The following is a 24,814-nucleotide window of genomic DNA, read 5'->3' as shown; positions in this document are numbered from 1 at the left end:
TCTTTTAAAATCTAGGAAAAGCCTTAAATTCCAGATGTATTTTCTTCCTTTTTGTTTTTAATAAAATTTACCTTTTTTAAGAACAGGATTGGATTTTTGCTGTCCTAAGAGGTTTGTGCATGTTGTTTAATTAACTGGTGATAACAGCTAATTTCCTTTGTTTTCTTTCTCAGCTCTTCCCCAGAGTGGGGTGAAAGGGCTTGAGGGTACCCCACAGGGAGGAATTCCCAAGTGCTCCTTCCTGGGTCCAAGGGTTTTTTTTGCATTTGGGTGGTGGCAGCGTTTGCCAAGCCAAGGTCAGAGAAAAGCTGTAACCTTGGGAGTTTAGTACAAGCCTGGAGTGGCCAGTATTAATTTTTAAAATCCTTGTGGGCCCCCACCTTCTGCACTCGAAGTGCCAGAGTGGGGATTCAGCGTTGACACCATTTGATCAGAAAACAGAAACATTTAAGAAAATGGCTGTAGTTCAGGGGCACTTACACTCACTGGAAACAGGCAGATTTGCTTGGAGAGGATGTTTGCATTGATATTTGCCCAGCTTCTGCCCCAGCTGAGGCTATGGCATGGGCAGGGCCTCCCCATCTGCAGTGTTGGAGTCTGAGATCTCTGTATGCCCCTCTAGGGTGAGGGATAAACTTCATTCCACTCTCTGTGCTGCCAGCCCCACCCTGCTGGGCCCTGGGGCAATCGTATTCTTGAACTCAAGGCTCTGACTGTACCCTTCCAGTGGGAGTTCTCAAGACACAGACGGCTCTTGCCCTTCACGCAGAGAAGCTCACTAACAAAGTGTGATGAGATGAAGCCAGTCCCTTGCCTGGATCTCATGCACGCACACAGGCTGCAGAGGCAGAGCTCACACGTACGCAGGCTCTGGGGTTAGGAGAGGCTGGGAGAGGGAGGAGACTATAGATGTCTAAATCTCTAATCCCCCCAGCGAATGCTTTCCTCCAAGACTCGGCATTACTGAGGATTACCCTCTTAAACTCTTCAGGAGATCATCTGCATCCCCCTGTGCCCTTCAGGGGCCGGCAACGCTGCAGTCAGGGCCGGCTCCAGCTTTTTTGCCACTCCAAGCAGCGAAATAACAAACAAACAAAAAAAACCCCGATTGAGCTTCCGCTGAAGTGCTGCCGAAGAAGAAGAGACGGAGAGAAGGACCCGCCGCCAAATTGCCGCCGAGGACTAACGCGGAGCGCTTGATCAGCCACCAAAGCGCCGCCGGAGACCCGGACCTGCCGCCCCGATACTGGACGGAGGGCAGCCCCGTTCTATTGGCCGCCCCAGGCACCTGCTTCCTTCGCCGGTGCCTGGAGCCAGCCCTGGCTGCAGTGCTGGATTAATGTTCACACGCCCCTTGGGAGGAGAGGGAAATCTGCTCCTGAGATGAGCTTAGCAGCCTCGGCTCAGCGGGGGACAGAGATGGGGCCACAAATTCACATGCAGAAGCACCAAGCAACCAACAATAAGCCAGCCTGACGGGGCCCTGTGTAAAGTGCAAGGTCTGAGGCAGGTCATGGCTGGATGCAGCTGCTCGGGGTAAGAGAGGTGAGATGCGGCAGTGGAGCTGCTGCATGGCCTTTAAATAAGGCATTAAAATCCCAAGGGGATCTAAGGCCCAGTGTAGGAGGGTGAGACAGAAGGGAGGGAGATGCTTCCAACCAGGAGCAGGTTTCTGCAGTCACTCTGCCCTGGCCTATGCAAGAAGCTAAGCGGGACTGGGCTGGGGCCATGTGTGGATCGGAGACTTGCTTCTCCCCTGAGTTGTAAACAAAGTGATGCTCAGTGTAGTGGTCGGGGTGCCATGCTGCTGCAGGTGCCAGCTTTCTTCTGAGACTGCTTCTAAGTATGAAAGATCCCCAAGAGGCAGGCACTGACTCTATCATCCGGTCAATTCCAATCAGAGTAATTACATCCTGACTAATCCATGCAGGTTCACACGCTGCCCTTTTGCTGTTAAACAGCAGCTGTATTTCACCCCAGAGGTGGCTGCACTTCAGTGGCGGATGTGGTCATTCCCATGTTTAAAAGTATTTTAGGATAAAAGGAAAAATATATTATGAAAGATCCTCAGATGCAGGCGTCAGGCAGACACGGATGGGCGCCTGCACTGCTTGGAGCATTTGAGCGTTCAGGAAGGCTACAAGCTAATTCTGGGCATTCGAGGGGGAGATGGGCTGGGAACTTGCAATCACACTGAATGGTTCCCTTGGGCAAGGAAGGAGCAGAAACAACTATTCCTTCTCCCCAGGTCCCCAGCCAGAACTGTTCTGGGGGAAGCACTTCCTGCTGGTGAGCCCTCCCCTGAGAGCCCCACCAGAAGCCCGGATTGGTTTCCTTCAGTCACAGCTTCCCAGGAATGCAGCCTGTCTGTCTGCTCCCTGGAGGAGAGTAGCTCAGTGAGACTGTCCCAGTCAGGCAGTGCTGCACGGTTCCCAGCGCCTCCCTGGGGCTCTGTGAGAAGACGGGACTGCTGACCCTAGAGCGTGCTGGCCTGGGCCTCAGGGGGCTGCAGGAATGTGCTTTCCTTTGGCCAGGCCCATTGCAGAGGAACAGATCCTTGTGCAGCCGCAGAATGGCGGGGCCCTGGGAAGCACCACCCCACATGCAGAAGGTGTGGGCAGAGGTGCCCAGTTGGCCCACCAGAAGGGGGCTCCTGTCTGCTGGGGTGTCGTGGATGGGACCTGACTGATCAGTTCAGCCTTCCTAGTAGAGGCAGAAGTGGTTGCTCCAATGGCTGGGGGAAGCCCAGTGCCCTGACCCTTTAGGCAGATGCTGCTATATCCAGCTGGCATTTCCTCTGCAGAGTCCCTCCCTAGCAAATAAGAACCAGAGAGAGTGCTGCTGCCCTCAGAGCCAAGGGCAGGCACGGGGCATGCTCTGTGGGCTCTCCCAAGGTGAGGGGCATTGTGGTGGCAGGATGCAGAGAAAGATGGGCAGAGACTGACAGACTTGCTGATGAATGGACCTTCCCTTCTCCAGCTGGGGTGCAGTGACCGAGCTCCCCCATGCCTGGGCCTGGCCATGGCAAAGGGCTTAGTGAGGACACGGCAGGGAGAATTCTCATGCCGTGTCCTGGGAAGCGGCGCTTCAGCCAGCAGCTAATGGGCTAGAGAGCTATAATTATCTTTGGAGGCTGAGTTATTTTGGGGAGAGGCCATGCTGCTGCCAAGACTTTTATTCTGCAAACCAAAACAAGATGGAAAGAACCCAGCCCAGAATGTCCTATCCGGAGTGCAAGGGACGATTAACCCCGTGCCTGCCTGTGTGCAGCAGGGTCCTGCATAGATTGCTGCATTCCAGGCGGCCATTGTCTCGCTCTGTCATGCCCAGAGCAGACTAGCTCACTGGCTCTGCCACCGGAGATTGTGGCACACCAAGGTCTGGTCACACTGCCCAGGGTCACAGCGTGTTCTGCAGCACCGCATCTGATGCTAAGCGCCTCCTCATGCCCACACTACCAGCGGGGGCCACCAACACTCTCCTGTGGTTCAGAATCAGTTGTCAATGTTTCCATGTGGACACAGGACATGTTTAAAACACCAAACATGTCTGTTTCCTTAACCCACAGGGTCCTAGCGAATCGCCAAGGCCAAGATAGTCAAAAGTGCCCACTGCTTTCGCTCAAACGCCCTGGAACCCAAGCACCCACATCAGTGGCTGCTTTGAGTCCATGGCTCACTGTGAGTGTTAGACATGAGAACCAACGTGTCTGAGAGGAAGCCACAGGGGCGAGGTGCACGGAGGAGGAAAGGTTTCCTCCAGGGGAGCCAGGACTTCTGGGCCCTTGGCCGAGACTGTAGCTGAGACTGCACCTTGCCGGGTGCTTCCTCCTCCATCCTGCTCCCCATGTGCTCTGCCTTTCTGCCACGTGCCCCTTTCCACATGCCACCCCCACCACACTGGCTCCTCCCAGAGGACGTTCCTAGGTCGCAGGTCTGAGGTTTAGTGGAGAGGCTATTTGCAGATTGGAGCTGTAATGGTCTGTCTGTTGATGTCCACTCCAAACACACTCAGCAATGACTTGATGGACAAGCTCTGGGTTTGTATTCAGAGCTCTCCAGTGCACGGGACTTTGTGAACTGTTCCATGCAGGAACTAATGCCGGCTGCCTGTTCCCCAGCCATGGCAGAGCGACAAAGCCCACCCAAATGCCTGGGCAAAGGCCATTGGATATTCCTGCCAGCCAGGAAGCCAGGCACTTTACTCCCACCTCTACTGACAGCTGGTTATATTTCTGTGCACCTCAGATCCCAGCCTTCCAAGTCAGTCACAGCAATCACCATCTTACAAAGAAGTGAATGGAGACTTGGCTCAAAGTCACTGCAGGCAGAATTGAGAAGAGAAGCCAGGTCACTGATACGGCTACTCTAGTCTCATATGCGCTGCCTTATAGTAGCTTGGCAGTGCCAGATTTATGTGCTTCAGCTAGACTACGTCTAACCACTCTACACCACTCCCCAGCCAGACCTGAGGATGGAATCCAGGATTCCTGAGCTCCAATATTCTACTGCTGTCTTATGTAATGCACTGGAAAGGGGTGTGTCACATCCCCCACTAGTGGCTGGTCCACACAGGGAAGAACAATTTCTCCTGGACACCCAGTGGTTGAGCTCTGTGGTGGGGATCTGGAGGTTCAGGGTGTAACACCTGATGAGCCGTGTGCACAGTTCCTTACGTGGCTGCATGGGATAACATTTGTTGTCTAGTTTCCTTGGCTTTTTAAAGTGGTTTATTTAATCCACACCTTGAGAAGAGATCCTGAGACTCAGGTTTGATAAGCCCCGCCCCTCGTGACAGGTGACAGGTGTTTCACAGCTGGCCCCGTGCCATGTGCTGGCAGTGCTGATGTCACACCTGGGCGGCTGCAAGGTCTGCTTGCTTTGCCTTTCGGGGGGGGGGGGGGCGGGTTTGGAGATTTCAGTTATTAGAGGCTGTAGTTTTGGTGTCTCTCTTTTCTGCAAGTTCTGAGTCATCAGAGGAACGTTACATCATCCACGTGAAGCCTTGGGGTTGAAAGGAGGTTCCCAGCCCTCTCCCGGATAAAGAGCCTTCCTCAGCCAGTTGCTATAAGGAACGGGGCCAAGTACTGGCATGAGGGGGAGATGGGTAGTGAACCGGGGCTGCATATATAGAGACACCCTGGCCATTTCGGGGGTTGAATCTGGGCCCTTCGGGGTGAGCAGAGAAGTCACAGTAGTATTTGTACAAAACAGCAGGCTCTTCCCTTGCCTGGAGCCCGTCGCTCCACGCACCCCCTCCCAACCCGGGAATTCCAACCCCCCCAGGCAAAGCTCCATCCGAGCATCTGACGTTCACAGGAATCCAGTTACACCTGGGGAGCCATTTTATAATTTCCAGACTAGCCCAGCCCATCCCCCAGCACCAGGAGCCTGAGCCATGTGCCCTCCCCACCCCTCCAGATCCGTATGTCCAGTGCTCACCCGTCCTGCCCCAGGTGAGCAGGCCAAGCCTCACCCCAGTGCTGCCCCGCCCTCAGAGGAGTTTACATCATTAAAGGGACGTTCAGCTGCCTTACTGCCTAGGGCACCAGCACTGGGGTGGAGCTCCTAGGGCTGCAGCCCAGACAGCAGCTCCGAACCACTTGAGGACACAGCCTGGGTGGGGCTGCAGCCTAGACGGAAACATGGTCACTCCCCTGGCCATGCTGCCACACTCCTTTGTAGGGCGAGCTACAGAGAAAGGGCCTCATCCCCAGCAGAGATGGGACAGCATCATGTAGCCAGCGAGGGAGATGATGCTTGGTTCTTGCGCTCAGCTTCCTGGAGGGCCCCTGGGAGCAGGCTCTTGAGGTATCACAGGGCATTTTGCCCATTCCAGCCCATCCACACGGCCCAAATCTCATCCCACTCCCCGAGCTCTGTCTCTCGGGGGCCCCAAAGCCAGCTGGGGACTGACAAATACGGGACCCTCCAAGATGCAGCCTAAGGAATGTTCAGAGATAACTAGATGGAAAAGACCTTAATTAGGTCTCATTGAGTCCGTTTTCCAACTGGCCTCAGGCAGAGCAGAACCAGGCCCAGAGCCACATGTTTACTGGCAACACTCAGCAGAGAGAAGAATGAGGAGGGGTCATGAGGATGGCAGGACAGACAGCAGGCCCGGGAGTGTGTGCCAGCGTGATAGTAGACAGCGCGTCCTGCATTGCACCCTGTAGTGCATGACAGTGCGCCTTGTAGTGTGTGACAGCGCCCCATGTAGCATGCCCTGTGGTGTGACAGATGCCCTGCACTGTGTGACAGTGCACCCTGCAGTGTGACAGCACGCCCTGCAGTGTGTGACAGCGCCCCATGTAGTGTGACAGCGCGCCCTGCAGTGTGTGACAGCGCACCCTGTAGTGTGACAGCGCACCCTGTAGTGGGCGACAGCGCGCCCTGCAGTGTGACAGCATGCCCTGCAGTGTGTGACAGCACACCCTGTAGTGTGACAGCGCACCCTGCAGTGTGACAGCGTGCCCTGACAGCACGCCCTGTAGTGTGTGACAGCGCGCCCTGCAGTGTGTGACAGCACACTCTGCAGTGTGTGATAGCGCACCCTGCAGTGTGACAGCACGCCCTGCAGTGTGTGACAGCACACCCTGTAGTGTGTGACAGCGCACCCTGTAGTGTGACAGCACACCCTGCAGTGTGTGACAGCACACCCTGTAGTGTGACAGCGCGCCCTGCAGTGTGACAGCGCGCCCTGACAGCACGCCCTGCAGTGTGTGACAGCGCACTCTGCAGTGTGACAGCGCACTCTGCAGTGTGTGACAGCACACCCTGTAGTGTGTGACAGCGCGCCCTGCAGTGTGTGACAGCGCACTCTGCTGTGTGACAGTGCGCCCTGCAGTGTGTGACAGCGCGCCCTGTAGCGCACCCTGTAGAGGGGAAGCACATCTCCGATTAAAGGTGGAAATACGATGAAGGCAGCCAGATGGTGACAGTCACGTTCACTAACTCATTCTAAGTGTGCTGACAGCCAGGGTTCATATGCAGGCCTGTATCCTATTGGGTTCCGGGAAGGGGGCGGGTGGAAGCCCACCCACTGCTAAAGGATCCCCGCCCCCAGTCTAATGGGAGGATCTACAGGACCTCAAAACCCAACTGAGTTCGGGGGACAACTAATAAAAGAACAGGGACAGGAGTGCGGTCAGAGGGTCAAAAGAAGGGAGCCTGACGGGGACACCGAGCAGAGAACCCCGGACAGCGCCCTGGCGTCAAGGGAGCCAGTGGGTGCTGCCCAGAGGAACTCCACCCAGATACGTGAACGGACTAAGGACCGGAAACAAGTCCCACAGTCGCAGGAGTCTCCATTGGCCAACCGCCTCTCCCTGGTCGCGTAGATGGCCATTTTAGCCAGGGCGAGGAGGAGGTTGACCAGGAGGTCCCGTGACTTTGTGGGGCCACGAATAGGGAGTGCGTAGAGAAGGAGGTGAGGGGAAAAGTGCAGCCAGAAACGTAACAGGATGTTGGTGAGGAGCCGGTATAGGGGCTGCAACCTGGCGCACTCTAAATAAACGTGCGCCAGGGTCTCCCTCACGCCGCAGAAGGGGCAGGTGTCTGGGACAGGGGTAAACCCCGTATGCAGGCCTGTATCTGTTGGGTTTCCGGGAAACGGGGTGGGCGGAAGCCCGCCCAATGCTAAAGGATCCCCCCCCAGCCTAAGGGGAGGATCTACAGGACCTCAGAAACCCACTAATTTTGGGGGACAACTAATAAAAGAACAGGGACAGGAGTGCGGTCAAAGGGTCATAAGAAGGGAGCCTGACGGGGACACCGAGCAGAGAACCCTGGACAGCGCCCACTGCTCCTCGAAGGCGTCAAGGGAGCCAGCGGACGCCGCCCAGAGGAACTCCGCCCGGAGACGTGAACGGACAGAGGATCGGAAACAAGCCCCACAGTTGCAGGAGTCTCCATTGGCCAACCGCCTCTCCCTGGTCACGTAGATGGCCATTTTTGCCAGGGCGAGGAGGAGGTTGACCAGGAGGTCCCGCGACTTCGTGGGGCCATGGATAGGGAGTGCGTAGAGAAGGAGGTGAGGGGAAAAGTGCAGCCAGAAACGCAATAGGATGTTGGTGAGGAGCCGGTATAGGGGCTGCAGCCTGGCGCACTCTAAGGCCTGGTCTACACTAAGAAGGGGGTTCGAATTAGGGTACGCAAATTCAGCTACGTGAATAGCGTAGCTGAATTCGAAGTACCCTAATTCGAACAACTCACCCGTCCAGACGCGGCGGGGTCGAACTCCGCGGCTCCCCCGTCGACTCCGCCAACTCCTTCTGCCGAGGTGGAGTACCGGAGTCGACCGCGGCGCTTCCGGAGTTCGAACTATCGCGTCTAGATCAGACGCGATAGTTCGAACTCCAAAAAGTCGAACTCTCCGCGTCGAACCGGCAGGTAAGTGTAGACGTACCCTAAGTAAACGTGCGCCAGGGTCTCCCTCATGCGCAGAAGGGGCAGGTGTCTGGGACAGGGGTAAACCGCAAATGCAGGCCTGTAGCAGGGTGGTTCCCCGCACCTGCCCTGAGGGGTTTAAAACAGCCCTGGAGGAGTGCTGTGGAAGGGCAAGATGCCTGGGCTGACTGGGAGGAAGCCAGCTCAGCTGGGGCCATGCCCCAATCAGGGCCCAGCTGACCCTATAAAGGCTTGAGTCAGGCGCTCAAACAGAGAGTCTGTCTCTGTGTTCAGAGAGAGAAGGGCCTGGCTGCAGGGAGGTTAATCAGGTATCTGGAGTAGAGCAGGGCTGGGGAAAGGCCAGGGGAGCTGGGGAGCTCTGGCCTAGGAAAGCCCCAGGCTGCAGGCCTGGTAAGGCCTATCAGGTATTGGGTTGCAGGAGCAGCCCACAGGTAGCCAGAGGCAGCAGGTCCAAACCCTACTGCCTGTGATGAGTGGCTGATACTGCAGCCTGCCCCAGTGAGTGGGGGCTAGATGGAGACTAGCAGTAGCCTAACACTGAGGTGAAGTGGGGATAGTGGGTGGGGGTTCCCCTGGGAGGGGGAGACCCAGAGCTGTGAGGAGTTACTGCCAGGGGGCAGCACCCCAGACAACAGGGCACCAGGTCTGGGAGGGACATGGGGGGCCAAGCGGTAGCAGGAGACCGGCCTGCAGAGGGCGCTCCAACAGCTGGAGAGCTAATTCCTGGAGACAACCAGCAGGAGGCGCCGCAGGGGTGAGTCTGTGTCCACTTACAAGGCCTCACAGCAAAGCCTGTGCTTAAACTCCCTGAATTCCCCCTGAGCCCCTTCTCCCAGGATCTGTTCCCTGCAGAATTAGCTAACATTCACTGTCTATGTTTTTGCTGACTAGCTATCGATGTTCCTGAGCCAGTGTGAGAGTGTGCGTGTTTGTGTTTCTCTGCACATGTGATAACCAGACAGCTGGGTTCTCCCCTCACTCTGTGCAAGGGGAGTGCTGGTGAAACATGGCAGCTGGCAGCCTTAGCATCTAAGCCCTCTATGCAAAGGCTGAGCAAAGTTCCTCCATGCTTCCCCACCAGCCTGCCCCAGTACTGAACCCTCCTGGGCAGCCCCACATCCAGTGAGATGAGAGAACAGTGACCCATTAACTACTGTCTCTACTGAGACCGGTGACCAGGGTCAACTAGTACCAATGGTCATGGTGCATTCTGAGATGTGGGCACCTGTTCTATCCCCAGCTCTCCATGCAGTTAGTGACAGGAGGGCATGAAGCCCTGTTGCAAATTATATCCAGCTCCAAGGATGACAGCTTTGCAAACGGTATCTATGCGCTCCTTTAAAAATCCTCTGTAACAAAAGTGTCCCAGCATTGGCCCTCAGGGCAGATCTTAGAAAGAGCAAATAATTAAAAAGCAAATTAGTGGAAAGTTTTGTGAATAACAATGAGGAGCCAAGTGGCATCATTATTTGTTATTCCTGAGCATTTGGACAACCCCAGGGATTACTAAAAAAGCTTGTGAACACTGGAACTGTCACAGATTTTCGCACACATCGTTCGTAGGGAAATCTGCACCAGAAAGTGCACTGTTCGGTGTTCTCCTGTTGAAAATGTTTTGTTTACCCAAACAGGGAGCAGAAACAAACCAAGTGACTGAGGTTCCCAACCACCCAACACGAACAGCCAGCACCCATTGGGCTGGAGATTATCTGCCCAAACTATTCGGCAAATCTTGCCGAATGGCAAACCTGCCCGAGGCTCAGCCTCAGAACACAAAGGCTGTGCTGCGCTTGTGCTGGCCACTTTCCAGAGTGGCTGATGTTCCCGCTCACCATTAGACCTGGAACCGCTCTCACTGCCCAGGGGCTTTGGGGCAGCAGCAGATCACATTCCCACACTGTGTGGAAGGCCTCGTGCTGCCAGGCAATGGGCTCCCCTCCCCGTCTTGGCCACATGCAGCAGTGTCCTCTCGTTCCCATGCAATCCCAGCCCAGCTCTACCAGGTTGTGTAACCCCCGCCATGCACATCACACAACACACCCTCCTGGGCAGCTGCTCTCCCCCACAGAAGCCCCTCCCCTTATGCAGTCCTTCCAGCCCCTAGGATCCTCTCCCCCAGTGAGCAACCCCGTGCTTAGCTGCACCTGTGCGAGGCGCACACCCAACTGACACCCGCTGTGGCCAGCCAGCGTCTGAGCTATTGGCACTCAACAGTGGCATCTGCTGAGCCAATGCATTTACACAGATGACTGATGCCTGCATAGCCCAGAGCACAGAACCCTTCACGGGCCAGGGCAGCCCTTCAGAGGAGACTCCCTGCTGTTGTCAGGGTGATTCAGAGCCTGCCCACCCCCCAACCTAGGGCAGGAAACAGGCTGCCAATGCAGGGTTTCCAGCACGTAACAAACCCTGAAAGCTGTCGAGTTGTGTGCGCCTTTGAGCTCGGGCAGAAAAGATTCATCCCGCTCTCATTTCCAGTGCCTTGGCAGGGGCCCTGCAGGCCCTGTGCTGTGCATGCCCCAGTGACGAACTGGGAATGTTCTTAATGTTTTCTCTGAATACTGTGTGGGTGCCTCAGTTTCCCCTATGCAGTTCTTAAGTATCTAATGGTGGGATAAGGGTGTATGGTTGCTGCAGAGCAAAGGGCCAGTGCACATAAATGCCTGACACTCTGTCTCCTAGCAACTGATGGCCTGGGCCCCTCCTCTGCAAAGGTGCCAACTGAAGGTGTTGGAGACAAAGAGATCAGGTGACCTCCTGGCCCGGGAAAGAGACGAAGGCCATAAAGGAGGGGCTGGAGGGGGTTTCAGTTTGGGGCTGGTGGGGGACGAGGAGTGAGGGCAGACGTGGGTGTCTGCCTCGCTGGGCCCCAGAATGAACCTGGCTGAGGGGTCCTGTTGGTGGCACCAGGCATGGCCCAGTGTTAACAGAGGGGTGGAAAATGACAGTGCCAATGAAGGCTCCCTGTATCAGGCCTCTGCTTGTCCGAACCGCTTCCATGTTTAGACTTTAATTAACCCCACAGGCCAGATGGAAAGAATGGAATGTGTGGCAACTAGTTATCAGTACCAGGAGGCAATTATACAGCCTGCTTGCACCTGGCTAAAGGGAGTGACACAAAATAACCGGTCGGGAAAAAGTTACTAACGAGATGATGTATTTTCTGCCAAGTATGATTTAACCTGTTTAGAGTAATTGCTACGTTATAATGTATTTGCTGTATGGGAACTAAAAGGGAGGGAGAAGAGGGGGCGGGGAAGGGGGAGCTGGGCAGTGGGGGGTAATAGAGATGCTTAGCTAAAATCATGTATAAAGAAAGAAAGCTGCTTGTATGGAGTGTGCTTGATTTGAGACGTGTCTGTGTCTCCGAGCACGTGCTTTGAGATCTCAAATAAACTTTTTTTTTGCTTCTCCACCCTGGTGTGTCTATTGGAGCGAGGCACTCCGGGCAACGAACCACTGTTGCTGTCGCCTCGGGCCTTTGTGCCGGCAACAGTCCGGTTCTCTGTACCTACAAGCCCTGTTTTAGACCGTGTTTCTGTCATCTAATAAACCTCTGTCTTACTGGCTGGCTGAGAGTCACATCTGACTGAGAAGCAAAGTGGGGGTGCAGGACCCTGTGGCTTCCCCAGGACCCCGCCTGGGCGGACTCACTGTGGGAAGCACACGGAGGGGCAGAGGATGCTGAATGCTCCAAGGAGAGACCCAGGAGGTGAAGCCGTGTGAGCTTCTTGCCCTGCAGACAGTCTGCTCCAAGGGAGAGGAGGCTCCCCAAAGTCCTGACTGGCTTTGTGGGGAGCAGTTCCAGAGCATCGCCCGGGGACTCTGTGACAGCCCCCCATTGTGGGGGATCCAGGGCAATGGTTTCCCTTCCTCAGTCAGAGAGGTGAATTCAGCGAAGCCCAGAAAGTGCCCAGACCCCAGAGTACATCTTCCAGGTGCCCAGGCCAGCGAGCACACGTGGCAGCACTGGCAAAGCAGGGCACTCGCTCTGAATGTGACAGGGCAGTTTGCTTGTGCTGGAGAGCCTGGGACCAAGCCAACCCGGATTACAGAATGAGCCCACCTGAGGGGAACCAGGCCATTGCCCACAAGGAGCAGAAGGTGGCTGCCATCAGGGAGGAAGCTCAGGAGACTGCAGGGAGGGAGGGAGGTTCTGGCAGGGAAGACCCTGAGCCCAGGGGAGTTGCTCCAGCTAGGAAGGGCTGGGAATAGCCTGCTAAGGCAGGAAGGATGCTGACCAGACCACGGGAGCTTGGGCTGTACCGGGCTGGAGGGAAGATTTCTGTGTTGAGCTCTGACCTTTCATTTAATGTGTCAGACCCTAAGGAGGGCTGCCATGATGGGACTGGAAAAACCCTGTGTGGTGTTTATTTGGGGTGCCAAGAAGGGAAACTCCAGTGAGGGGCTATGTGCAGGGCTGCTCAGAGGCCAGCAGGGGGCGCTGTGAGATGACAGGGTATGCTGGAGGCCTGAGCCGTGGAGCTGACAGCACCTGCCCAGATGTCCTGCTCCTTGCCAGGGTGGGTAAATGGGAACAGTGCTGTCCAGGAGAGCTGAGAGGGTACAGGAACCTACCTGCCCAGCTCTCGTCTCTCAACGAGGGGAGACCCTGGAGAAGTGGGGCCAGGCCAGGCAAGGGGCTACAAGCAGGAAAGAAGTGTCATGCTAAGGGATCTCTTACCTCTTCGTCTGGTGACACGGGAGTTTGGCAGAGGAGCCACATGCAGGGAGGAGTGTGAGGATTTGGAAGCAGGTGGAGAACAAAGCAGGAGGGAAAGAGAGAAACGAATACAGGTTACTTCACTACTCAGCGACATGCACTCCAAAAACCCCAGGCAGCTGCTGACGGATCAAACAGACAACCAAGGGAAAGCACCTTCCCCACAGCTATCTGCTGTCACAGCAGGGCAGCCATCCTCCATTGTCTGAAAGCTCAGCAGACTGAGGGTGTATTGCTGGGTTTAGACACCAGCCAAAATTCACTTGCTGGCTTTTGTTGTAGAAATTTCAGCTTTAGAAGCACCTGATCACACCCTCCATCCCTTGGCTGCAGATGCCTCATAGATGGAGAAAGATGCCCCAGGGAAGAACCCCAACAAGATCACAGGCCACAAAAGCTTAAAATCCATCTTTAATGCAGTCTGTGATTCAGGGTTTAGCTATCCATAAGCAAAACACTGTGTTTGTGTAGGGTCTACAAAAATAGCAACTTGGGATTCTGGTTGCAATTTCTTGGTGAGATGATAACGTGTGGGGCAAGGGAGCCTTAGAGAAAGGGAAATCAACAACCAGGGAGGGAGAGATCTCTGAGCTCTAACCGTTAAAACAGAGCAAACCCTGTATCTAAGATTCCGTATGAAATGAGGGGAGACACCAACCTCTCAGCCACCACAGGATGTCAGTGTACATTTCATCGGTGAGATCTGCAGTGGAGAGAGAGAGAGAGAGGGTGAACTGAATCCTGGCTGTGATGTCATGGAAAACCCTGCACTGACAAGAGTTCAGTGCTGTCCCGGAGCTCAGTGCAGGGCAAGACACAAGCACACACAATCCCTGCTCCACCTTCCCTCTCTTTCCTGCTCAGATTAACTGTGCTGCGGTGAGTGGCCAGGCTAAAGAATTGGTAAGAGCCCCAAAATCTCCCACTCCTGGGTCCGCTGGCTGCTAGATGATGTATCCCAAACTCGGCAAAGTTCCTGCCCTTCCCTCATACTACACTGGCTTCTGTCCGGGGGCCGTTTCAGCAGCAGGTAACAACACATCCTCTCGCTATGTGAAGGGTCGGCAAGCTGCCCCGAGCTGATGTCAGACGGATAGGCTGGCATGGGCATCAGGGCTTTTGGAGCAGCTACCATGTCACCTTCAGTAAGGGTAGTCTGGTTGAACCACACCCGTATAGAAGTATCCTATGGAGTTTAAAGAACATGAATGCCTTTCTGTAGGTGCATTGAGCCAGGCCAGCCTATACTCATGAACAGACTAGACAGCTGGAGAATTCTGCAGGCTGGTTCCAAAATCTATGGCTATGATCACATTTTCTATTCAATGTTACAGATATTTAGAGTAGTTTCTGTAAAGACCTGTCAAATACCTACCACACTCTAACACTTTCTTCCCTGCTGACTGTGACAGGACTTTTCTGTAAGGGCTCTGGCTGGCTATGACTCACCCCCATCCTGCTGATAACAACAATACCTTCCATTTATCTAGAATCTTTTACCTGTGGATCTCAAAGTGTTTTAAACACATTCATGCATTACACCTCGTAACAACCCTGTGGCAGAGGGGGAACCCAGGGCACAGAGTTGAAGCAATTTAGGAGGAGAAGCTATGTCTCCTGACTCCAGTCTCCTCTCCTCATCCACCGCTGACTACAGAAATGTGTTCCAGGATTTCAGCTTTGAAGCACATACACTTCGTAGCCACATATGGCAGTGCCCCCCTGGCGCCTGCCCATGTTGCTTCTAGCCCTCACAACCATGAAGAGAGCCTCAAAAATGTGAATCAGAAACTGGTGCAGTAGTCACTGCCTCGGTACTGAGCTGAAGGAAAATCTCTGTTCTCTGTCAGCAGTATGGAGCCTGTGACACACCAGAGCAATTCTGAGTCTGTCAGTGGAGGGCAGAGGTGCATACGCATGCGCACACGCACACACACACGCATGCATGACAGTTCACTACTATATATTTTGAAGGACTAATAGAAACAGCCCCAGTAAAACAGCTAAGTAGGGTGGTAAAGTCTTTGGCAAACAGATGCTAAGAGAACACGGATAAAATCCAAATCTGACAAATCAATGAATGGTGGAGATTAAGAATCAGTTTCCCCCCCAAGCTTTATAAATCCAGGCTACTCCTGGTCTACTGGCTGTCACTGGAGTCTTCAACAACAGCAGGGATCACTGTTATTCCCTGACTGCAAACACCCTCTGTGACGCAGTGGGACTGTTCTTAATGTGTCCTCTGAATACTGTGTGGGTGCCTCAGTTTCTCCTATGCATTAAAAGTCACCAGTGTGCATAAATGGCCGACAATCTGTCTCCTAGCAACAAATGGCCAGGGCCCTTCCCCCCCTTGCAAGAGGATAGCTAAAGGTGAACAAAGAGATCAGGTGACCTCCTGGCCCAGGAAAGAGACAAAGGCCAGAAAGGAGGAGCTGGAGGGGGTTTGAGTTTGGAGCTGGCTGGGGACAGGAAATGAGGGCAGGTGGGGTTGTCTGGCTTGCTGGGCCCCAGAATGGACCCGGCGGAGGGGTCCCATTCTCTGTACCTACAAGCTCTGTTTTAGACCATGTTCCTGTCATCTAATAAACCTCTGTTTTACTGGCTGGCTAAAAGTCACGTCTGACTGCAAAGCAAAGTGGGGATGCAGGACCCTGTGGCTTCCCCAGGACCCCACTTGGGCGGACTCACTGTGGAAAGCGCACGAAGGGGCATATGCTAAATGCTCCAAGGAAAAACCCAGAAGGTGAAGCCGTGTGAGCTTCTTGCCCTGAAGACAGCCTGCTCCAAGGGAGAGGAGGCTCCCCAAAGTCCTGTCTGGCTTGGTGGGGAGCAGTTCCAGAGCATCGCCCGGGGACTCCGTGACAACTGGCGGCAGCGGCGGGATGTACTGCACCCTGTGAATAGTGCTTCTTGCAGTAAGTGACTGGGGAGCAGTAAAACAAAGGGGGGATAATGAGGACCAGGCATGCTGAAGGCTCAGAGAGGGACGGTTTCAGGGGGCGGTTAACCTCTGGCAGTGTGTGACCAGCGAGAAGGACTGTTGGAGTAACGGAGTCCCCCTGGGAGGGAGAAGGACTTTTGCAGTAGCAGGGTTCCCCTGGGGATTGCAGTGAGCGGTCCCAGGGGCGGAGGAGTCTGCAGCTCAACCCTGGCAAAGAGGTGGTGACCACGAGAAGGGCTGGCACACCAGGGGTTCTTCCTGGAAACCGTGGAGGAGCTGAGAGCACACGGGACTCTGAGTCCAAAGCAACTTGGGAACGGTGAAGTGATGGCCTATCACCATCTCTTTAAGAAGGACATTGTGATCATGTGCACACAGAGAGGGTTACACATTGGGAAGTTCACCAAGGCCCAGTTAATCGTGCAGTTGGAGGAGGAGGACCGCTCTGAGGAGCAGATTCCTGACCCAGATGGGGCTACAAGAGGATCTGGGAGCAGCTGGAGCAGCAGCCAGGCATCCCGGAGAGTCTGGTCCCCAACCAGAAGAGAGTCTTCACGATTGGGTTCCCCATCAAGGGATTGGAGACGGATGGGATTGGAGCAGAGCCCGAGAGAGCGAGAGGACCGTGAGAGAGAGCAAGAGCCCGAGGAAAAGCTGCAGAAGAAGCAGCGGCAGCATGGACTGGCGATGGTGGAGCGGAGAGGCATAGGGGGCTTCCCAGGGGTGAGTGGGGATAGACCCCGGGCTGCCGGTTCCGCAGGGAACCTTGACACTAAATTGCTGCCCCTGGTTAAGGAGGGAGGGATGTGGATGCTCCCCATGCTGCCTTCAAGCAGGCGGGTGATTGAACCAGGGGAACCCTGTGGAAAAGCCCCGTATCTAGCTCCCTTGCTGGGTCCCAAGGCCATAGATGCTGTCAGCCAGACGGGTGGGGTGGTGGACAGGCTCCCACTCCTGGCCCCGGTCTATATGTCTGCGTGGAGTCTCCTGGGCTCAGGCCTCTCGGACCCCCAGTGGGAACAGAAGGTGGTGGTCAATGGGGAGACCTGCCTGGGGTGGCGAGACCCTGGGACAGAGAGAACTGTTGTCAGGCCCCGGGTGGTGCAGCCACAGATGCTGAGGGGCTGTGGGACCTGGGTGAAAGTCCCCGGGGTGAAGCCCCTCGCCCTGCCTATGGCCCGGATCCCTGTGCAGATGCAGGAGGGGTCTGGCTGGCTGGTTCTCCAGGATATCGGCTGTGAGGTCTTGGGGGAGTGACTGTGTCTCTTTGGGACAGGATCCAGGCCCTGCTCCTGTAATGGCCGAGGATTTGAATTTGAATCCAGGGAACCAATTGGCTAAGATGAAAATGGTCATTGAAAATGCAAATGACCTGGCTGGCAGGGGGGAGGGGCTGCTGGGCTCAGGATACCTGCCTACCTGTAACCAGCCCCCTGGGAGGGAGAGATGCTCCCCGTCCCCCTGCACACCGGAGAGGGGGCTCACGCTGGCTCTGATGCTGTGACCAGAGCAGAGAGCTCACTGCCTGCCCCGACGGGGACAGCCAGGGCAGCGCTGAGCATGGGGGGAGCTGAGACCCCAGCTGAGTGGGGGGACACCCAGGCAGGGCAGGTCGGCTGCCAACCAGGTTTGCCTGGTCCAGACGTGCTGCTGGGAAGTGATTACACAGCAGGGAGGGAGCTACCAGGGACAGGGCTCAGGGGGGCTGTGACCCCAGGCCCAGCCAGCGAGAGGGAGCAGGTCCCACTCCCTCCCCCAGTCGCTGAATCCCAGACCGAGCTGCAGAAGGATCCCTCCTTGGAGAAGCTGAGGGAACTTGCTGGCCACAGCGCTGCAAAGCCCCTTGGGGAAGGCTGCAGGGACAGAATCCTGCGGGAGAAGGGATCCCTGTACCGAGAATGGGCTCCCCAAGGGGAAGTAGAACTGGGGGGAATCGGGAGGCAGCTGGGGGTGCCCCAGGAATCCACAGGGTTCTTCCCGTTCGAGCTGCTGGATGGGAGGAGAGTGAGGGGACCCCAGGACCTGGAAGGGGAGGATTGGGAGGAGAAGGGGGAAGACCCCCTGGGGGATCTCTTCCCTGAGGTGGGAGCCAATCTCCCCATCAGGTGTCCCCCATTCAGAGTCCCTGGGAAAGCAGCCCAGAACCTGGAGAGAGGTCAAGGACCTGCTGGCTTTAGATGTGATCCAGCTGTTCAACAGCCCACGGGCCCGTGGGTCTGATCCCCAAGGAAGACAGGATGATCTGGTTCTGTGGGGACTATTGGAAGCTTAAAGCCATCACGGTGTCCAGTGCCCACCCCATGCCTAGGCCTGGGGAGATTCTAGACAAGCTGGGGGGTGCTCATTACCTTTCTACCACGGATCACACCAAGGGTGACTGGCAGGTGCCTGTGAGCCCTTTGGGGCTCTTTGAGTTCCTGGTCCTGCCTTTTGATCTCAAGGGGGCATCGGCCACCTCCCAGCGCCAAGTGAGTCAGTTACTGAGGGGGATGGAGAACTTGGCCCTGGCATACGATGTCGTGTGTGTCTTTAGCCAGACCTGGGAGGAACACGTGTCCCAGGTGAAGAGGGTGCTGGGCTGCCCAAGGAGGCAGGACTGACGGTAAAAGCCAAAAAGGGCAAGGTGGAGATGATCAGAGACTGGCCCATTCCCCAGCCCAAGAAACAGGTCCAGGCCTTTATCGGGATGGTGGGGCACTACCGGAGGTTTGTACCCCACGTTAGCCCCCTAGCTGCCCCCATCCCTGAGCTATGTGAGAGGGGGAAGCCAGCCGAGGTGCTCTGGACCGAGCAGGGCTCTCTGGATACTGAAGGAGGCTCTAATCCAAGGCCTGGTAAATCTGGCAAACCCAGACTTTGCCGAGCCTTTTGCTGTGTTCACCGACACCTCAGACGCAGGGCTGGGCGAGATGCTGTTGCAAGCCGATGCTGAGGGGGGGAGACACCCCATCGGGTACCTGAGCAAGAAACTGCTGCCCCGGGAGCAGAACTCTGCGGCCTCAGAGAAGAAAGGCCTGGCCATGGTGCCGGCCCTTAGAAAGCTGCAGCTGGATCTATTTGGGCGGCGCTTTACTGTGTATACTGACCACTCTCCTCCGACGTGGCAGAATCAAATGTAAGGGGCTGATGCCGAGCTGCAGGTGACAGAGACACTGGTCAGAGGGTGGCCAAGGTCAAGCTGGGGGCTCTTATCCAAGAGAGCCTGAATTGCAGCCCTCCAAACTGGAGCGCTGGGAAAAGACCCAATCCCAGTTTAAACCCCAGGGGTACTGCGGTGGCAAAAGGGCCCGGACCGCATAAACCTTCCCACATGCAGTCTGCAAGCGCCATCAAGCACAACAGACCCACGGGAGGGTGTGAAACTGGACTGTCCTGGTGTAACTCCCACCAAGGAATGGGAGAGATGCTGGGGCATCCATGGGAACGTTGGTGGGTTTGAACTTCCCCAGGTCACCGGCTAAAGTGACCTCGCTCAGTTCAGTCTCGAAGGGGGGAGAGATGTGACTAAGTGAGACTGTTCTTAATCTTTCCTCTGAATACTGTGTGGGTGCATGAGTTGCCTCTATGCATTTCTTAAGTCTCCAGTGTGCATAAATAACTGACAACCTGTCTCCTAGCAAAAAAATGGCCAGGGCCCTTTCCCCCTGGGCCCTTGCAAGTGGATAGCTAAAGGTGAACAAAGAGGTCAGGTGACCTCCTGCCCCAGGAAAGAGACAAAGGCCAGAAAGGACAGGCTGGAGGGGGTTTGAGTTAGGAGCTGGCTGGTGTTCCTGTCATCGAATAAAACCTCTGTTTTACTGGCTAGCTGAGAGTCATGTCTGACTGCAAAGTTGGGGGTGCAGGACCCTGTGGCTTCCCCAGAACCCCACCTGTGCGGACTCGCTGTGGGAAGTGCACGGAGGGGCATATGCTGAATGCTCCAAGGTCAGACCCAGGAGGTGAAGCCGTGTGAGCTTCTTGCCCTGAAGACAGTCTGCTCCAAGGGAGAGGAGGCTCCCCAAAGTCCTGCCTGGCTTTGTGGGGAGCAGTTCCAGAGCATCGCCCGGGGACTCCGTGACACCCCTTCATTCCTGCTCCCAGAGGCTGCCTTGGCAAGCCAACAGTTCCCAGACTAGGTATTCACACAGACCGAGAGACGTCAGCTTTGAGCAGAGCAGAATGAATGACATCAACAGCTCAGCCTCCTGCTCTGGAGGTTCTCCAGTGTTCACAGGTTGTTTGAATGATACACAGTGAAAGACCCTGCAGACTCTCTCATTACCCAACAGCTCTGTGATACTGTACAGAGTAGGCAGGGCACTGCCAGGGTTGATGCTCTGAGCACAGTGCCTTGTACAGAGGAGGAGGTGATGAACTGTGGGAATGCTGGCACTGGCCAAAGAACCGCTTTTTGGTTCTGTGAACAGCTACATAGCTGGGACTCAGGGACTACTTACCTAGGAACCAGGGCAAGCTGAAATGGGGAACACCGTAGTGGCAAGCACTTCTTACTGCACAGTCATAAATAGTGCTGGTCCGAAACAGCATATCCATCCCATTGAAGATTCCACAACTATCTGGGGAAAACTGATTCTGAATCAGAACAAAAAGTCCCAATGCTGAAATTTCCCATGGAACAAAATTTGGAATCAAACCATTTGTTTCAATAACATCTATTTGTGTTTCAACTTTTATATCGTGTTGAAATAATAAACATAACATATGGATTGTGTTATTAAACAAAAATAAAATACATACACCATTAACATTAATATTCTAATATAAAAGTTGAATTGAAACTATAAAGTTAAAATGAAACATTGACAGTATCGAAACAAAATGATTTAGTTGAAATCAACATGTTCCTATCAAAAACATTTAAATTTCAACAAAACTGCATGTTCAGACAAAACTGGTCTTTTTTTTTTAAATTAGCTTTAGTCATAGAATCATAGAATCTCAGGGTTGGAAGGGACCTCAGGAGGTCATCTAGTCCAACCCCCTGCTCAAAGCAGGACCAACCCAACTAAATCATCCCAGCCAGGGCTTTGTCAAGCCTGACCTTAAAAACATCTAAGGAAGGAGATTCCACTACCTCCCTAGGTAACCCATTCCAGTGCTTCACCACCCTACTAGTGAAAAAGTTTTTCCTAATGTCCAACCTAAACCTCCCCCTCTGCAACTTGAGACCATTACTCCTTGTTCTGTCATCTGCTACCACTGAGAACAGTCTAGATCCATCCTCTTTGGAACCCCCTTTCAGGTAGTTGAAAGCAGCTATCAAATCCCCCCTCATTCTTCTCTTCTGCAGGCTAAACAATCTCAGTTCCCTCAACCTCTCCTCGTAAGTCATGTGCTCCAGCCCCTTAATCATTTTTGTTGCCCTCCGCTGGACTCTCTCCAATTTATCCACATCCTTTTTGTAGTGTGGGGCCCAAAACTGGACACAGTACTCCAAATGAGGCCTCACCAGTGCTGAATAGAGGGGAATGATCACATCCCTCGATCTGCTGGAAATGCCCCTACTTAGGATCTCAAACTTAGGATCTCAAACTTAGGATCTCAAACTGTGGATCGAGACCCTAAATGGGGTATGTGAAGGCACAGATATCTCACCCCCTAAATGGGGTCGAGCCATCAGCAGATGGGGTCATTGCAATCCCTAGTGTGCGGAGGATGCCATTTTGCTCCGCTCAGTGTGACCTTGTGTGCACAGTGTGTGCGAGGTCAAAAATGCATGGAGGATGCCATCCCTCATGTGTCCTGACCCCGCATGCACCATACGTGCGAGGTCACACTGTGCCGAGGACATAAAATGCCATCCTCCATGCTGTCTGGGGTCCTGGGAGGAAATAATTTATTAAAATGGGGTCATGATGTCATAAAGTTTGGGAACCACTGCCCTAGATTTTGCAGAATGCAGCAAAACACTGCCCTGTCTGAGACCCCACTTGAATTGTCTGCGATTCTGACCCCTATCGCCCGTATGTGTGCCCTGGGAAGGTGCTGCACCCAGGACTGTCTGCTTGGCATGGAACCTGAAGTTAACAGGAAGTTCCAAACCTGTCCTTCTTGCTGTCCTGAACACTCAGTGTCTCCTTTCATTTGACTTCCCCTCCACATATTTCCAGATACTGGTAGGTTCCTCCCTGAGAGCCTCTGCACCAAAGTGACCCTTAGTGATAGCTCCCTCCATGGGAGCTCTGCTCCCCTGATGTTTGGATGCATAGTCTCCCCCGATGCACTGGAGGGTCTGCAAAAGCCCTGCAGAGCTTTCCAAGGACTGTGTATTCCTTCTGCTCCATCCCTGTGAAGCCTCTTTCAGGCTCATATTCGGGGTGGCTATAAGCAGCAATGGAGACCCTGCTTCCAGTAAGAGGCCCTGGATTGAACATACCTAAGGTTGTTTCTTACAGCAAGCCAAGAGCTTCGCACTCAATCCCATCCAGCCTCAGCGTGAAGCAGTCACAGTGACAGCTGCTACTATAGACACAGGATTGAGTACAGCCCTGAAGTGGTCATAGCGGAGTGACAGGACACCAGTCCCAGCCTGCAATGTTCACTCTGAGAGGCCCCAGTAAATTCATGGTCCAAGATTGTTTATACATACCCACAAAGAAAGCACTAAACCTGGGAATTGTTCTTTCTCTGGCTGGCTTGATCATGTCTACTGCTTCATAGCTGGGCCCAGCATGCTCTGGCTCATCCTTATGCGATGGGACAGCAATGAGTTGCTTGTCTGGTAACACTGGCATGGCCAAGTCTTTGCGTGAGATATCTGTGCCTTCACATACACAATCTGAGAGCACGTCTGTCTCCATAGGCAAAGTTCCAGCAGAGAGTGGCTCAGCCGCTGTCACTGATGACCCTGGCCACGCGGGAGCCTGGCTATCTGGCTGTCCGGTATCTGGCTGGAGTAAGGACCACCACGTTGATTCAGGTCCAAACTTGGCTAAGGCCCTAGGAGGTAAATCCCTGGGGATTAATGTAGTCTGTGGCAGGGGCGAGCCCCTGTGGGTGGCTGCACTCGCAGCCTGGGGTGAGCCCTTGCAGGTTGAGTCAGTCTCTGAGTGGAGTGGAACCCCAAGGAAGGGTTCAGTCTGTGTTGATGCATCCTTTGGGACAGATAAATAGCTGCTAGTGCATCTGGTCTGTGGGTGGAATGAGGTCCTGGGAGTCACTTTGGACTCTGGATGGAGTGAGCCCCTGCGAATCGATTCCATCTCATGGTGCAGTGCGCACCTGTAGCTTGACTCACTCTCTGGATGGATAGAGCCCCTGCGGGTCCCTTCGGCGTCGGGATGGAGAGAGCCCCTGCGGGTCCCTTCGGCGTCGGGATGGGGAGAGCCCCTGCGGGTCACTTCAGCGTCAGGATGGGGAGAGCCCCTGCGGGTCCCGTCGGCGTCGGGATGGGGAGAGCCCCTGCGGGTCCCTTCGGCGTCGGGATGGGGAGAGCCCCTGCGGGTCCCTTCGGCATCGGGATGGGGAGAGCCCCTGCGGGTCCCTTCGGCGTCGGGATGGGGAGAGCCCCTGCGGGTCCCTTCGGCGTCGGGATGGGGAGAGCCCCTGCGGGTCCCTTCGGCGTCGGGATGGGGAGAGCCCCTGTGGGTCCCATCAGTCCTTGGCGGAAAGGAGACTGCATAGATGGGTTCAGTCTGGGTCGATTGGTCTTTTGGATTGAGGATGGTTCTGCGAGCACGTTTGGTCTGTGGCTGAGGAGTCTCGTTGCTGGCTGAAGCAGCCTCTGGCCGTGGTGAGCTCCTGGGGGTTGATCCTGTCTGCAAGGATTCGCTCTTTGGGAGGGCAGGAGGCCTGTGAACGTGTCTGCCATCTGGTGTCGATGTTCCATGGTTCCGTTCAGTCTCTGGCAGGTGGCTAGCTCTCTGGCGTGGTTCCACCCTCTGGGCACTGAGACCCTGCTGCACAGTTACCAGCAAGTGGCTAGCTGTCACCGACAACTTCCCTGGCTGGACCGAACATTTGCCACTTCTCAGTTCCATTACTGTTTGTGGGGAGGCGCTTCGGGGGCTCTCGCTCCCTCGCTGCAGTGAGGCACTTTGTGGGAGATCATGCCCTTGCTGGGGGAAGACACTGCGCAAGAGCTCACTCTCTCGCTGAGGTGCAGCGGTTCGGGGGGGGGCACTCCCCCTTCGGAGCAGGATGCCCTGGCAGAACTCATTTCCTCGCTGGGATGAAGCACTTAGGGGAGGCTCACTCTCTCGTCGGAGCAGGATGCCTTGGGAGAGTTCTCCTGCTCGCTGGGGCGAGGCGCTTCGGGGGATCTCGCTGCCCCGCTGGGGCGAGGCGCTTCGGGGGATCTCGCTGCCCCGCTGGGGTGAGGCGCTTCGGGGGATCTCGCTCCCCTGCTTCAGTGAGGTGCTTCGGGGGATCTCGCTGCCCCGCTGGGGTGAGGTGCTTCGGGGGATCTCGCTGCCCCGCTGGGGTGAGGTGCTTCGGGGGATCTCGCTGCCCCGCTGGGGTGAGGTGCTTCGGGGAATCTCACTGCCCCGCTGGGGCGAGGCGCCTCGGGGGATCTCGCTCCCCTGCTTCAGTGAGGTGCTTCGGGGGATCTCGCTGCCCCGCTGGGGTGAGGTGCTTCGGGGGATCTCGCTGCCCCGCTGGGGTGAGGTGCTTCGGGGGATCTCGCTCCCCTGCTTCAGTGAGGTGCTTCGGGGGATCTCGCTGCCCCGCTGGGGCGAGGCGCCTCGGGGGATCTCGCTGCCCCGTTGGGGCGAGGCGCTTCGGGGGATCTCGCAGCCC

General features: G+C 55.3%; 1 protein-coding gene across 3 annotated transcripts in view; it reads right to left on the bottom strand.

Annotated features, from left to right (window-relative positions):
• The window catches only part of LOC123353269 (septin-4-like), a 97,381-nt gene extending 72,795 nt beyond the window's left edge, over positions 1 to 24,586 (bottom strand). For all 3 annotated transcript variants that reach the window (XM_044994238.1, XM_044994239.1, XM_044994240.1), the window contains exons 1-3: positions 22,665 to 24,586; positions 13,790 to 13,834; positions 13,093 to 13,100 (exon numbers count right to left, since the gene is read on the bottom strand). In XM_044994238.1, coding sequence (XP_044850173.1) covers positions 13,093 to 13,100; positions 13,790 to 13,834; positions 22,665 to 24,054 — 1,443 coding nt within the window. In that variant the 5' untranslated portion in view covers positions 24,055 to 24,586. The remainder of the gene's footprint in view (positions 1 to 13,092; positions 13,101 to 13,789; positions 13,835 to 22,664) is intronic.
• Between the last annotated feature and the right edge of the window lie 228 nt (positions 24,587 to 24,814).

The sequence above is a fragment of the Mauremys mutica genome, chromosome 19 (genome assembly GCF_020497125.1).
Source record: "Mauremys mutica isolate MM-2020 ecotype Southern chromosome 19, ASM2049712v1, whole genome shotgun sequence".
NCBI classification, from domain to species: Eukaryota; Metazoa; Chordata; order Testudines; family Geoemydidae; genus Mauremys; species Mauremys mutica.
This window is presented reverse-complemented; position numbering and strand designations above follow the sequence as displayed.